Source organism: Varanus komodoensis, unplaced genomic scaffold (assembly GCF_004798865.1).
Source record: "Varanus komodoensis strain SLA01 unplaced genomic scaffold, ASM479886v1 scaffold8, whole genome shotgun sequence".
In the NCBI taxonomy this organism is placed as follows: Eukaryota; Metazoa; Chordata; class Lepidosauria; order Squamata; family Varanidae; genus Varanus; species Varanus komodoensis.
In genome coordinates this window covers 10,786,832-10,799,620 of record NW_025336481.1, presented here as the reverse complement: position 1 = coordinate 10,799,620, position 12,789 = coordinate 10,786,832, and the positions used below count along the sequence as shown (strand labels likewise).

Genomic DNA, 12,789 nt, shown 5'->3' with positions numbered 1-12,789 from the left:
GCCTGGGCGCCTCCCGCGGCGGAGGGCTCGCGGCTCGCGGCGAGGCGCGTCCATGGAGGAGCCCGACTACTTCGGGGGCAGCGCGGCGGAGTGGGGGGACGACGCCGACGGAGGGGCGGTGAGGACGAAGCGCGGGGCCGCCTTCACGCCCGCGAGGCCTTTCCTGGGAACAGAGGGCGGGCGGGCGCCCGCGGCGCGCCTCTCCCGCTTTCGCGGCGCGCTTTCCCCGCCAGGCCGCAGTTTTAGCGCTGGCTTTAAGCCGTGCTCACCGGCACCGGCCCTTTTGGCCCCTGGAATATCCCTCCGCATGTATTTCTTTATTTGTATTTCTTAATGAGGAGCCGCACGCTTCCTCGTCGGTCCATTGCAGGCGCTCGGAAAGCGCAGGAGCGGTGGAGGGAGTTGTAGGGCTCGCTTCTCTCTGAAGGCGCATGGATCGCCCCTTTGCAGGGCTGTTTTAGAGTGTCTTTCATGGATCCCCCAGGTGTCCCTCCGTGTTTATGGGGGAAAAGGGGCGAGTATCCCAGCCGCTGCACTGAAGTCGCGATCCTCTGCATGCCTAGGCAAACGCCTCGCAGCTCTGCAGCTGGCGTGGATTACAGGGGTTGGATGGGAGTTGAAGGTCTTCTCTCTGCCTAAGCATGCATAGGTTCGTGCCCTTCAACGTGTTTCTCTAAGAATGTCCTTTAGTTCAACCCAGCAATTTCCACATTATATAAAATTAAAAAATTGTAAGCATCTTTCTTGGTTCGTTAAAATACAAACGAGGAACCTCCAGCCCCATCGGCCACAGCCTGTGCAGCCAGTGGTTAAGGTTGATGGGAGTGCAACTCCAACATCTTGATGGCCACAGGCTCTGCATTAGGGAGAGACCCAGGGGCCTTACAGGAGCTGTGCTGCGTCTTTGGTGCAGAACACAACATGGTTTCAAATTGCAGCCTTGTTGCATCCTCTTACCTGGGGGTCAACCTTACTGAACAACGTGGAATGTGTCTCCTCAGGGGGGTATCACTGCCCTGCCAGTTAACCTTCACAGAAACCCTGGGGATCCCCAACACAGCAGCAGTGAAATGCCATTTGTAAGCTATTTTTGAGCCTTCCAAACGAGGCCTTTAAAGGTGCTGCTGCTCTGCCATATGTACAGAATTTTGCAGAGTCTCTACTTTTGTCCTTACTGTTGGAAAGAATCAGTAAGCCTGAAAAATAGGGAACTGCTGCCGGCTTCTGACTGTCACCTCCAAGGGAAACTCAGCTGGTGTAAAAAGGAGAAGCCCCCATTGAGGACCACTGAGCCAACTCCAGTATTTTTATAGCACCAGGATAAGACTGTCCACTAGGACAGAGCATTTAATTAGTCTTAATATTATACTGAGGCATTTTGCTAAATGCTTAGCAGGTATTCTGATTTAATGTGCATTAGCTAGCATAGCTTTTACATTTCGTTTTTAAAGTTGGTATTGTAATCGGTATACTGTTTTAATTGTTATCTGTATTTTCTCTTGGCCTTCACTGCATTTTATGTGCTGTTGTAAACTAGCCAGAGAACTTCAGCTATTGGGTGGTGCAGTTGTTAATAATAGTAATAATTGGTAGCAATAGGAGCCATTCATCTGGAAGCATCCTAAGATATTGCAAAGGACTGGTAAAGCAAGATTTCCACTTAGGGTACTTCCTAATAATGCAGGGCTGCTAACACTACCAGTTGGAAGGCATTGTGGCTGTGCCTGGCCTCAAGAAACAAACATCTTGAGGAAATCAGAAACTTGCTTGCACATGCAGGACATCTTAGATCCCTAATAAATATATGGTGCTATTGTTGCTTTCTTCAGATTTTTTCAGATTTCTTTGTGGGTAACTGAAACAAAAAGGGGTTATATACTAAAAATGCAGATCAGGAATAGAAAGAATTGGTCTTGCTATGCATCATTGCAAGAAATGATGCTTGTTGTGCGGGGTGACTGAAACACAGCAAGAAAAGGTACATTCTAAATAGAAGTCCTCAACCCAAGTATGCTTTGAGGGTACTAAATTAATAAAGGAAGTAATGCTATTTTAACACTGACAAAATAGGTTACCTACCAACCACTTTTTCTGCAGAAATGCCATTTTTTAAACAGATGGGGTGTGGGGTTTGTCAGAGGAAAAAGAAAAATATGCAAACCTAAGTGTGAGAGAAATTGAAGGTTGTCTTCTCAAGATCTTGTTTTAGGTACCATTTAACATAGTTTGTAACCTTCTGTATTCATAAACAGAGGAAACATATCCAACGGCAAAGCAGGAATGAAAATGAAAATAATAGAGAAGGCTTTCCTTATAAAAGGAATAGAAGTCTTAACACTGTTGGTACTGAAGAAGTAATCCATTGTAAATTGCCTCTTTTTTATGGCAAAGCAGTCTTTTGCAAAACTTTCTGGGTCCTTCCTACCCCACACACACATTTTTAACGGAGTGGTTTCCCCAGGCCTTTCTATCTCCAGCAATAGTAAGCTGAAATATAATGGTTTTGAGATTATAGGTGTCTACTAAATGTCATACAAATACAATTTATTATTGCTCAGTTTTACCATATACATCAATCATGCTTATATTTCATGATGTTGTTATTTGCTTTTGAACGGTTGACTTTTATGTACAGCATTCTGAAACACCCTCCGGGATAATGATGTAGTTTATATTTTTTTTATAACAGTAAGTAGCAATCACTGTAAAGGCAAACAGGCCTAGAGGGCAGCTCTGTGAGTGGGGCAGGGAAACCTCCCTGATGGCCATATTTGCTCAAGGGTGCTGTGTTGGAGGAGGGGGGTGTACCAGCAGTGGGATGGGTCAAAGCCAAAATTGGTGTGTCCACCCCACATTTGTCAAATTGCAAACATCCCCCCACCCCATTTCCCTATATGCCCACTTTTCCGCAACAAAGCACCTTCCATTCATTCTACCGGCCTGTCTTCATGCGAACGGCAGGTGTGAGTGGATTGATTTGGATCAGGATTCCAACATGTGGGTTAGAAGGGCCTGATTTTTTTTTTTTTTTTTTTGGGGGGGGGGGGGAGTCATGAAGCATCCGAGGAAAAACTTGGTTTGGGCAAATACTGTTTTTTCCTCCTTTGCATCGTAGGTGCTGTGAAGCAGAATCCTAGTAGAAGGCAAAGGGTTTATGCCCTCACAAGAACTAGGATCCTGCTCACATCTCCCCTCCCAGGAGATGCACAATCCTCTAAGGACTGCATCCAGCCCATGGACCAGAGGTTTTCCATCCTTGCACTGCAGCATTAATCACAGTTGCTTTAGCACAGCCAAAAATACATACTGCATCCAATCTGCCAAATATTAATAGCAAGTCCTATAAATCTGCCAAAAATAAGGCATAGATGGCAATGAATATCTTCCAGGATAAGCAACATAGGGCCCATGGGCTTTGTCCAACTCTCCATGTGCTTTTACCCTGGAAAAGCATGTGTACAAACGTGCTCTCCTTGAAAGGGCCAGTGTCATTTATACTGGCTATTATCCTGTTGCCACAGGAGGAAAGGTGTAACACAGCAATGAAACTGTCTTGTTTCTTGCTGCTTCTTCACTTTTACCAACTACATTCCTTAGGGTACTTGGCTCCCAGCTAGGGAAGAATGCTAACTTTAATATCAGATGTATTATAAGAAGCAACATATAATCATGGTAATTGTGTACATTCAAACAGCAAGATGATGAATATGGAGAAGAAGATGATGCTGAAGTCCAGCAGGAGTGTTTGCACAAATTTTCCACCCGAGATTATATCATGGAGCCATCCATCTTTAATACCTTAAAGAGGTTAGTTCAGAATGACATTGGTGGTGTGGGTGGAGAGGAGGTGTGGAAATGGTTCCCGGTTCTACTGTTGGACCACTTGCCCTGAGTTCTGATCTTGATTCTTGAAGATTTAGCACAAATGGTTTCATTACGGTTTGGGTCATTCTTTCATAGGTATTTCCAAGCAGGTGGCTCTCCAGAGAATGTGATCCAACTGCTATCAGAGAACTACACTGCTGTAGCTCAGACGGTCAATTTGTTGGCTGAGTGGCTCATTCAAACAGGTAGGTTCCCATTAATCTTTTTTATTTTTTTTGGCCTATGGCTTTGCTGCAGAGCTCCCATTCTACAATTTGCTGATGATACAGCAAAATAGACACGTCTAGCATAGGCAGTTTGCTTATTTTATAAGGCATGACTGAAGACTATTTCTAGTTTAAATTCTTTTCTAGCTTTAATCCTTTATCAATGAATTTAAAATTGCTGCTCTTTGAGTCATCTTGGGTTGGCGGGGGAGGGAATTAAATACAGAATTGGCTACACTTTAATGGGTGAGGTAAGGGAGTAGCTAATGAATGCAAGTAGAAGATGCAAATAGAAACATCACGCCAAAGCTGTCATGCAAAATCAAATTACTGTAAATTGAACAACTTACCCTAATTGCCTCCTGGTTAAATTTGGTAGAGGATTTCTACTCTCTTGGCCCAAGAATAGTCAAAGGAAATGTTGAGAAATTGCTGCTTGTTAAAAGTAGATGCAGACATGGGGACTCTGATCATTGCAGGTGTTGAGCCAATTCAAGTTCAGGAGACGGTGGAAAACCACTTAAAAAGCTTGCTCATTAAACACTTTGATCCTCGAAAAGCAGATTCCATTTTCACAGAGGAAGGAGAGGTAAGACTCATGAATTAGCTCTGCCTGATGTGGTGAAGCAGAATACCAAAGTACCTGCATCAGGCCAGAAGAAACTCCAGCCTGCCCTCTACAAACCCTCAGATTAGTTCAGCTAGTTGTTTATTGTATCTCAGAATGGTTGGGAGAGGACTGCTCAGTTTGGGGGTTGTCCAGATGCAGACCACCTTAAATTTTTGAGAGAGAGCATGCTGAACTTCAGCAACCACTGCTTCATCCATGCCCTTTTCCAGCATGAATATCAGTTTCCTAATCAGGTGGATCTGTCATTTAGCTGAAACCACAACTTTTGGAAGTTGCAGTTTGCAAATGCTAGTTGTATGTTACCTGGTTATCCTGACATGGGCGCTGTTTTGCAAGTAACTTGTGAAGTGTCTGGTAGTGAGTTCATAGGGGAGTTGGCATTTGAACCCGTTTCATGGGGAATCATCAACATTTTCTGCTGGATGATGCTATTTTTGTTTCCCTTGATTCTTAAATATCGAGTTTGGAGGGCCCTGGGTCATGTCATCTGTTGTCCTGATTTCTGGCAGACTCCAGCATGGCTTGAGCAAATGATAGCACACACAACATGGCGGGACCTTTTCTACAAATTGGCGGAAGCTCATCCAGACTGTCTCATGCTGAACTTTACTGTCAAGGTAGTAAATACTCTGTTTCACTCATCTCAAAAATCAGGTCAGGTTCCTGATGCCATTAAGCAAGTCCATTTGTTGGCCACATTGTCAACACAAATGCATCGAGTATTTCTGCATGTGGAAACGGTTTCTAGTATATGTAGGATATTAGTTATAGATCATCCTCTTTCCATGTAGTCTTACTCTGTTGTTTTAGTTGTAAAATTTTGGGCATTCTTACAGTTTTATTTTAATTCCAGTATAGTGAAAATGTGATGTTGGCTATTGAAGTGCTTGCAAAGAGGTTCTGGTGGGCATGAGCTCCCCATGGTGTGCAAAGCTGTTTTTGTCTCAGTTGCTGCTGTGTTTTTGTTTTGTTATTTGCAGCTTATTTCTGATGCTGGATATCAAGGGGAAATAACCAGTGTATCAACAGCATGCCAGCAACTAGAAGTCTTTTCTCGAGTGCTACGTACCTCTTTGGCTACCATTTTAGATGGCGGGGCAGAAAACCTGGAGAAGAATCTACCTGAGTTTGCTGTAAGTTCTGTCCTGTTGCTTTTTTCTGTAAAAAAGTTTGCTTGTGCACTATGATGCATCCAGTGTCCCAAAGATAGGTGCACAGTGCATGAAGCTAGGTATGAAGTGTGCTGAGAGAATTTTTGCCTTCTTTGGGATCATTTCCTGGGCAGAGAAAGCAGCGTGGCTGGCATGGTTTCCCTGCTGGCTCCACGGAATGTATTCTGCATCTCAGATATAGTGATGGACCCTCATGTCCTACCAATTAAGCGTTGTGTTGTGTGTAAGTGCTTACAAACCATACAGGATTCACAGCTATATTCTTGTTGTTAGCAAATAGCCAGAATTGTGAAAGCTATCGTCATGGATCTAACCTTACTTTCTAAGCAGGGTTCCTAGATTCACTTGCTGACAGGAATGAGCACCAATGTGCTTCCCGCAGCTTGTAGCAAACGCCCAGCTCAGGGAGGAAATCCCCTGCTCTTTCCTCCTCTGACTTCTCCAGGGAGGATAGGAGGGACTCACTTCCATGAGCTGGGCTTTTGCAGGATTTGCTCTCTGTTGTCTCCTGCAGAAGTCCAGCTCTAGGGAGACACGGCACATTTCCTTTCCATTACAAAGAACAGAGGAGATGAGGAAGGGACAGTTTGCAGCTTTGCCAGTGTGCTTTTGTGCGTGGCAACAGCAGTGAGGCAGTGCAGCCCAAGGGCAAATAGCTCAAGCCCCCCGCATGTGCCAGGGAAGAGAAGGGTTGGTGACGACCACAGATAACTGCGTGAGTAGGGGAGCTTTTCCTCACCTTCTTCTATTTGCAGTGTTTAAATGACATTCCAAAACATACATCTTAAGACATGATTATTGCTGATTATTTGTCGGACAGGCTATTTATTGTTGTGTCATCTTTTTCTGTAAGAATGTTTAGCTATTGAACTGTGATGGATCTGATGTCCCAAAGCTATCTGAAAAGTGCATGAAGTGAAATACGAAGTGTGCTGAGAGAACTCTTGCCGCCTTCAAGCTGATGTTATTTCTATACTGCCCTCTTTTCCAGAAGAGCTCATAATCTGTGTTTTTGCAGAAAATGGTGTGCCACGGTGAACACACGTATCTCTTTGCCCAGGCTATAATGTCCATATTATCCCAGGAAGAGCAAGGGGGGTCTGCTGTGCGCAGGATTGCTCAGGAGGTTCAGCGGTTTGCTCATGAGAAGTAAGATCCTGACTACATTTTAAATTGTTGTTATTCCCAGTTGTATCTTCAGCTATTCTTGCACTCCACTCCTGGTTTAGTATTATGCAAGCCCAGTAGAAAAGCAAGCCTGAATCATTCCACATGGGTGGTCCATTTTGAAATAGCAATCCAAACTGAACCAGGCCTGGAAAACATGTCACTGGTGGAATATCGGATCTGCAGGTTTTCATGCTGACTTCCCATAGCAGTTCTGGCAAGATTAATCCTTTGGGTACATTATGGGCAGTCTACAAAATTCTGGCCTCTGGAGTCTTTGCAGCCATTTACCTGCCTTCCATGCATGGCTCAGGATGCTTCCAAACTGGAAGAAGTGGTCGCATCTCATAGTAGCCCCCTAAAATGACCTGGGAATGACTTTTCCCTGCATCAGCCTTCTCCAATGTGGCACCCTTTTGCATGAAACTCCCATCATCCCCAGCAAGCATAGCTAGAGGCCACAGTGGCTGGGGTGATTGGAGTTGTCATCCAATATATCAGGAAGGCACCAGGTTGAAGAAGTCTGCCTTTTCTCAGGTATGAATGATGCAGGCATATAGGGAGGCATGTGTGATGCTTGATGCTCCACAGCTGCAAAACAGCCTGTCCCGGGAGGATCCTCATAGATTGAGCATCTTTCAGGTACGCTGTAAGATCTGGTCATTTTCAGTTGTGTTAACGGCTGGGATTATGCCAGTCTGGAGCTTTTGGTTCCTTTGCACTCTGAATTCTTCCTTGTGATAATTGTGTATGTATTTATATTCCTACCAGGGAGAATAGCTTACGCATGCAATGTGCCGCGCCTTAGGGGGAAACCAAGCCCCCTCTCACACAGTTCTCAGGTGTGAGAGAACACCACTCTGCCGTCTTCTTTGTGTGCTGCCGTTTGGGTGTTTTTAACGGGGCTGCCACGCTTGGTCAATTGTTTCATTGTTGTTCCCTCCCATCACTGGCTGTCTGATGTCACGTACTCCATCAGTGGCCTAAAGTAGGTTTTCGCTTTTGCTTCGATCTTCTCAAGAGGCCACGATGCCAGTCAGATCACGTTAGCCCTGGGAACTGCTGCATCCTACCCACGCGCCTGCCAAGCCCTCGGTGCCATGCTGTCAAAAGGAGCGCTGAACCCAGCAGATATCACAGTCCTCTTCAAAATGTTCACAAGCATGGACCCTCCCCCAGTGGAACTGGTAAGTAGCAGCCCTCGCCTGAAGAAGAAGAAGTGGCCTAGTTGCATTGAATGGGGGACCACAAGTCTCGTCTTGGTCTTTTTTCATCACACCGCAATTGTATCATTCATCATTATCGTCCCTTTCATGGGAAAACAGCCGCTGATGATGCCTGGTCCTGCGGCCTCCCAACACAGTGGAACTCCCTGCCACAGGAAGTGGTGATGGCCACGTATTTGGGTTGCTTTAATAGGGGATTGGATAAATTCCTAGAGCAGAAGGCAATCCGTGGCTGCCTCCCTTACCAAAGGCAGCAGGGCTGCATACACCAGTTGCTGAGGAGCTGGGGCAGGCGAAACTGCTTGAGGAATTCTGGGGGCAGCTGGTTTGTCACCATGGGAATGGAGTGTTGGGTGGACCCTTAGCCTGATCCAGCATGTTCTTTCTCTCTGCAAGGCCACAGGATGGGTCAGCCTTCCAAAGAAACACTCTGAGGTCAGAGTGGGGACTTCATCATCAGAGGCCCATCTCTCCACTCATAACCAGTGTGGTTCTTACTGTTGCAGCTGGAGGACCATCTTCAGAGCCAGTACAAGGCAGGGGACATTCCAGGGGCAGGGGATCAACAAGGCATTGGTACCTCCTAAAGAATCCCAGTGGTTCCTATGCCTCTCCTTGTGGAGAGGGAAAAAACATTTAGAGAGCTTTAAGGATTGAGAAGGTGAGGGGAGCAAGGAGACAATCCTGGCCTCCTCATGCATCCTCTTGAGTTTGGAGGGCTGCAGCCAGACACAGAGGTACTGCCCTAAGACAGCTTATTCCTCCAACCCTTTGAATGCCTGTGCTGCAGTTCCTGCAAATTTGCATATTTTACTTTTCTGCTTCTCCTAAGACACCTTTGTGACTTGCTTGCCTCCTTTTCCTCTGGGGGTTCTGCCTTTTTCTAAAAAAGATATTAGCACTTGTACAGACCTGGTGAAGGTGAGACTGAGAATTATCCCTTTATATTGGTGAAATAACCTAATACCTAATGATTTTAAATAGTCAAAGTGCTTCACATATGCAATACTAACCAGGAGAGCAACCTTGAAAGAATTATTGTTATGCCCATGTAGTGAATGAGCAGATGATGCAAACAGAAAGTCATTTGCCAAAGATGAAACCGTAAGTTCAGAGCTGATGCAACATTCAAACCAGGGATTTCTGATATGCAACTCATTCTCTTAACTGATGCATCAATTTTACCTGATTCAAAACAATGTTGGGATTATCTTTCTTGTCCTCTTGTGTTCTGTGCCCAAAATAGCGCTGCTGAGCCCTTCCTCTTCCAAATATATGAAATTTCAGTCTTTATTCTTAAGATTACCCTTTGGGAGATGTCTCAGTGGTTTGGGGATGTATGATTCCTTAATTTTTTTGGTGTGTGTTTTAATCAAAGTTACATTTTTGACTGCCATGGTTGATAGTCTTAATGTGAAACTTCTTAGTAAACATTACCTATGAAATGTACTTTTATTGAGAATAGAAGCACAATCCATACTCAGTGTTTAGTTCTTAAAAAAGCCTTTTGCTTAAGCCAATCCTTGTCATGTGTCTCCACAACCATTGCAGATTAGAGTTCCTGCTTTTCTTGATCTCTTCATGCTGTCACTATTCAAGCCAGGGGCGAAGATCAATCAGGACCATAAACACAAATATATCCATATTTTGGCATATGCAGCTAGCGTTGTGGAAACATGGAAAAAGGTAAACAGTGCATGCTGTTTTGTGGCTAAGCTGCATTAAAACAAGATGAAGTATTATTTCCCATCATTGCTTAGAATAAAAGTATAAGCTTGACTTCTTTCCTTCCAGAAGTGCTAATGTATGTGAACCTTTGCCTTCTTTGAAAAACTATTTGGCATTTTTACAGAATATTCTCCCATTGCTCCTGAGTCCTCTCAGGTGGGCCACCTACATTCCTCAGCCTCCTTTTAAAAGGATGCCCGGTGTTATGAACTGCCCAGAGAGCTTCAGCTGATGGGTGGTATAGAAATTAAAGAAACAAAGGTGCTGATACCAGCCTTCTGTGTACCAGTTGTTCATCCCATTCCTTAATGCTCTGTGTCCTAATCTTTCTTCCCCAAACAATGGCTACATGGAATATTTTATGAAATAACCTAATTAAAGACACAGTTGTATAGTTTTGCATTAGGGATCTTTGGGGTTGGGGTGAATTGATTGTAGAGGCTGGAAGAGATTTCGTGCCAGAATTCATGATTCGGAATGCAAGCCCTCCAGTTCCTTTGCAAGTGATGAGTCCAGAGCTGTGTCAAGAATGATCTGTCCCTTCTCCCGCAACCTCTTGGGTGTGGAGAGTGAGAGGAAGAGGGGCCAGAGAGAGCATGTGTGGCTCATCCCACTTTGGGCCATTCATCCTGGAAGGAATGCCATCTGCGACTTGTTCCCTCACCCCAGCAATAAATGGTGTGGTGTCCCTGAAGTACAGGTGAAGAGGGCTGAAGATAAGAGGAGGTGGTGTGCCAATAGCTTGAGCCCTTCAGCATCCTTTTTCCTGACAACATTATCCTGTTGGCAATACCTGCCTTTATCTACCTTCCTTGCTTGTTTTCTTTCATTGCAGAGCAGTACGAGTTGAGTGATGTAGGGTGCGTAAAACTGTGCCTTTTTGGACTCCTTATTTAGGGATAGTTGGGTTCATAGGTGTACTTGCCTTAGTGCAAGGTGGTTGGAATTCAAAGATCCTCTGGCTGAGATTTCACTGCTTGTCTTGTGACTTGTAAATCCAGCCATGCACTGATAACAAGAGGAAGCTGTTGCCTCAGTCTTCCTTCTGAGTTCTACAGGGTCTGCCCTAGTCACTCACCCTCCCCACACATGCTGGGGGTCTGCTCTTTGCAGTAAGCCTAGATTGGGAGTGGCCAAACATAACATGTTGGTATTACTCTGAAAGTCTGATGCTCTCCGTCTTGCCTGCAGTCAAGGGGGTGAGGGAAGCACTCTCTTGCCAATAATTTCAGTCATTCTTAACATATTGAGCTCTATGGTTCAAAATCTGCTTTCTTGAAAATTGGTATTGCATATCTTATGGTATTCAACTGGGAATATTTCTGCTAACTCTCTTGTCAGTGGGAAGCAAAATGCCCCCAGAGAGCTCAGAAATGTCCTGTTTTCAGAAAGGATGGCAGAATAAAGATCTGTACTGTACGCTACTTTCTCAGCAGTTAAATACACTTTTTGTCTCCCAAACCATGCTCTATCATTCTTAGAACAAGAGAGTAAGCATCAATAAAGATGAGCTCAAGTCCACTTCAAAAGCAGTTGAAACTGTTCACAATCTCTGCTGCAATGAGAATAAAGGTGCTTCTGAACTAGTAGCAGAACTGAGTACTCTGTACCAGTGCATCAGGTAAGTGTTCCTGGAAGAAAACTAGCCTACTTACTTAAAAATTGAGTATGAGTTAAGTGGATTGCATGGAGTAGGCAGGGAAATCTGCACAGCCAAGCCTGAAATCAGATCTGGTAGATGTTTCAAAGCCTTGATTTGTAAATAAAATAAGATAACAAAGCAAGCATGTTTATAACCCTGCGTTTATGTGTGACATACCTTGTAAATGCTTCAAAACTAGAGACGAAATGGGAAGGAGTCACTGCAGGCTGGAGATGGTTGTTGTTAGGTGCCTTCCAATTGAAATGAAATGACTCATTTGGAGATTAGTTCACCCTTACTCAGCTTTGCCTCTTTGTGTGTCTGGAGTCAACAGGACATCTTGTGACACCCTCCATAAGTGCCAAAACTCAACTACAGGTGTGTATAGGAGTGTTCTACACAGCACTCCACACAATGCTAGGCAATGGAATCTTCCACCATTTTAATTTTTCCAGAGTGGGAACTTGAGGTGGAAAATTATTATGGAACTAGATCCAGCTACTTAAAGGACTGAGGTAGATTTTTTTGTGCACTTTTCTTGATGCAAATATGTGTAAATATTTATACTAAAGCCTTTTTTGTCTTTAGGATAAAACCTTTAAGATAAAGCCTTTTCTGATGGCAGTCAGCATTTTGGGCCTGCTAACAAGACAGATTTCAAATGCAGATTTTGTTTATAGCACAGCAGTTGTGCCAACTAACCTGCAGATCTGCCTGAGAATTTATCTTTAACCTGGAGGATGAATTTAGCTTCCATTTCTAGTCATTTTTGCTTTATTTGTTAGCAGGTGGGCAGGTGCTTTTTGAACATGCAAACTTTTGAGGGTCTGTCTCACTCCAGTCCCAAGATGCTGGAAAACCAACACTCTCCACTAACCAGTTCTATAGCTGGGTTCCTAGAGAAGGGTTCTAGGGCAGTGGTAAACATCTGCTTTCCATCTGATTTAGTCCCGAGCATCTTCAGGGAGGGATGTGAAGGGCTCCTGCCTGAATCCCTGAGAGCCTCTGCCATTCAGTGGTGACAGTATTGAACCTCAGGGTGCAGTGGTCCGATTGGGATAAGGTCACTTCCTGTGGAGGTAGTGTTTCTTTTGGTAGCAAAGCTTGTTCAGTATCACTTTCTTCTCTTCTC

At 44.5% G+C, this 12,789-nt stretch overlaps 2 protein-coding genes across 2 annotated transcripts in view; one reads left to right on the top strand and one right to left on the bottom strand.

The window, feature by feature from the left end:
* NELFCD (negative elongation factor complex member C/D) overlaps positions 1–12,789 on the top strand; it is a 13,726-nt gene continuing 937 nt past the window's right edge. Inside the window, exons 1-10 of the mRNA XM_044455154.1 lie at positions 1–118; positions 3,695–3,807; positions 3,961–4,070; positions 4,571–4,680; positions 5,232–5,339; positions 5,703–5,855; positions 6,913–7,043; positions 8,083–8,248; positions 9,839–9,973; positions 11,497–11,640. Coding sequence (XP_044311089.1) covers positions 53–118; positions 3,695–3,807; positions 3,961–4,070; positions 4,571–4,680; positions 5,232–5,339; positions 5,703–5,855; positions 6,913–7,043; positions 8,083–8,248; positions 9,839–9,973; positions 11,497–11,640 — 1,236 coding nt within the window. The 5' untranslated portion in view covers positions 1–52. The remainder of the gene's footprint in view (positions 119–3,694; positions 3,808–3,960; positions 4,071–4,570; positions 4,681–5,231; positions 5,340–5,702; positions 5,856–6,912; positions 7,044–8,082; positions 8,249–9,838; positions 9,974–11,496; positions 11,641–12,789) is intronic.
* Positions 432–12,789, bottom strand: part of LOC123036138 (negative elongation factor D-like) — a 23,753-nt gene continuing 11,395 nt past the window's right edge. Inside the window, exon 6 of the transcript XR_006417099.1 lies at positions 432–442. The gene's annotated coding sequence lies outside the window, so the exon portion shown is untranslated. The remainder of the gene's footprint in view (positions 443–12,789) is intronic.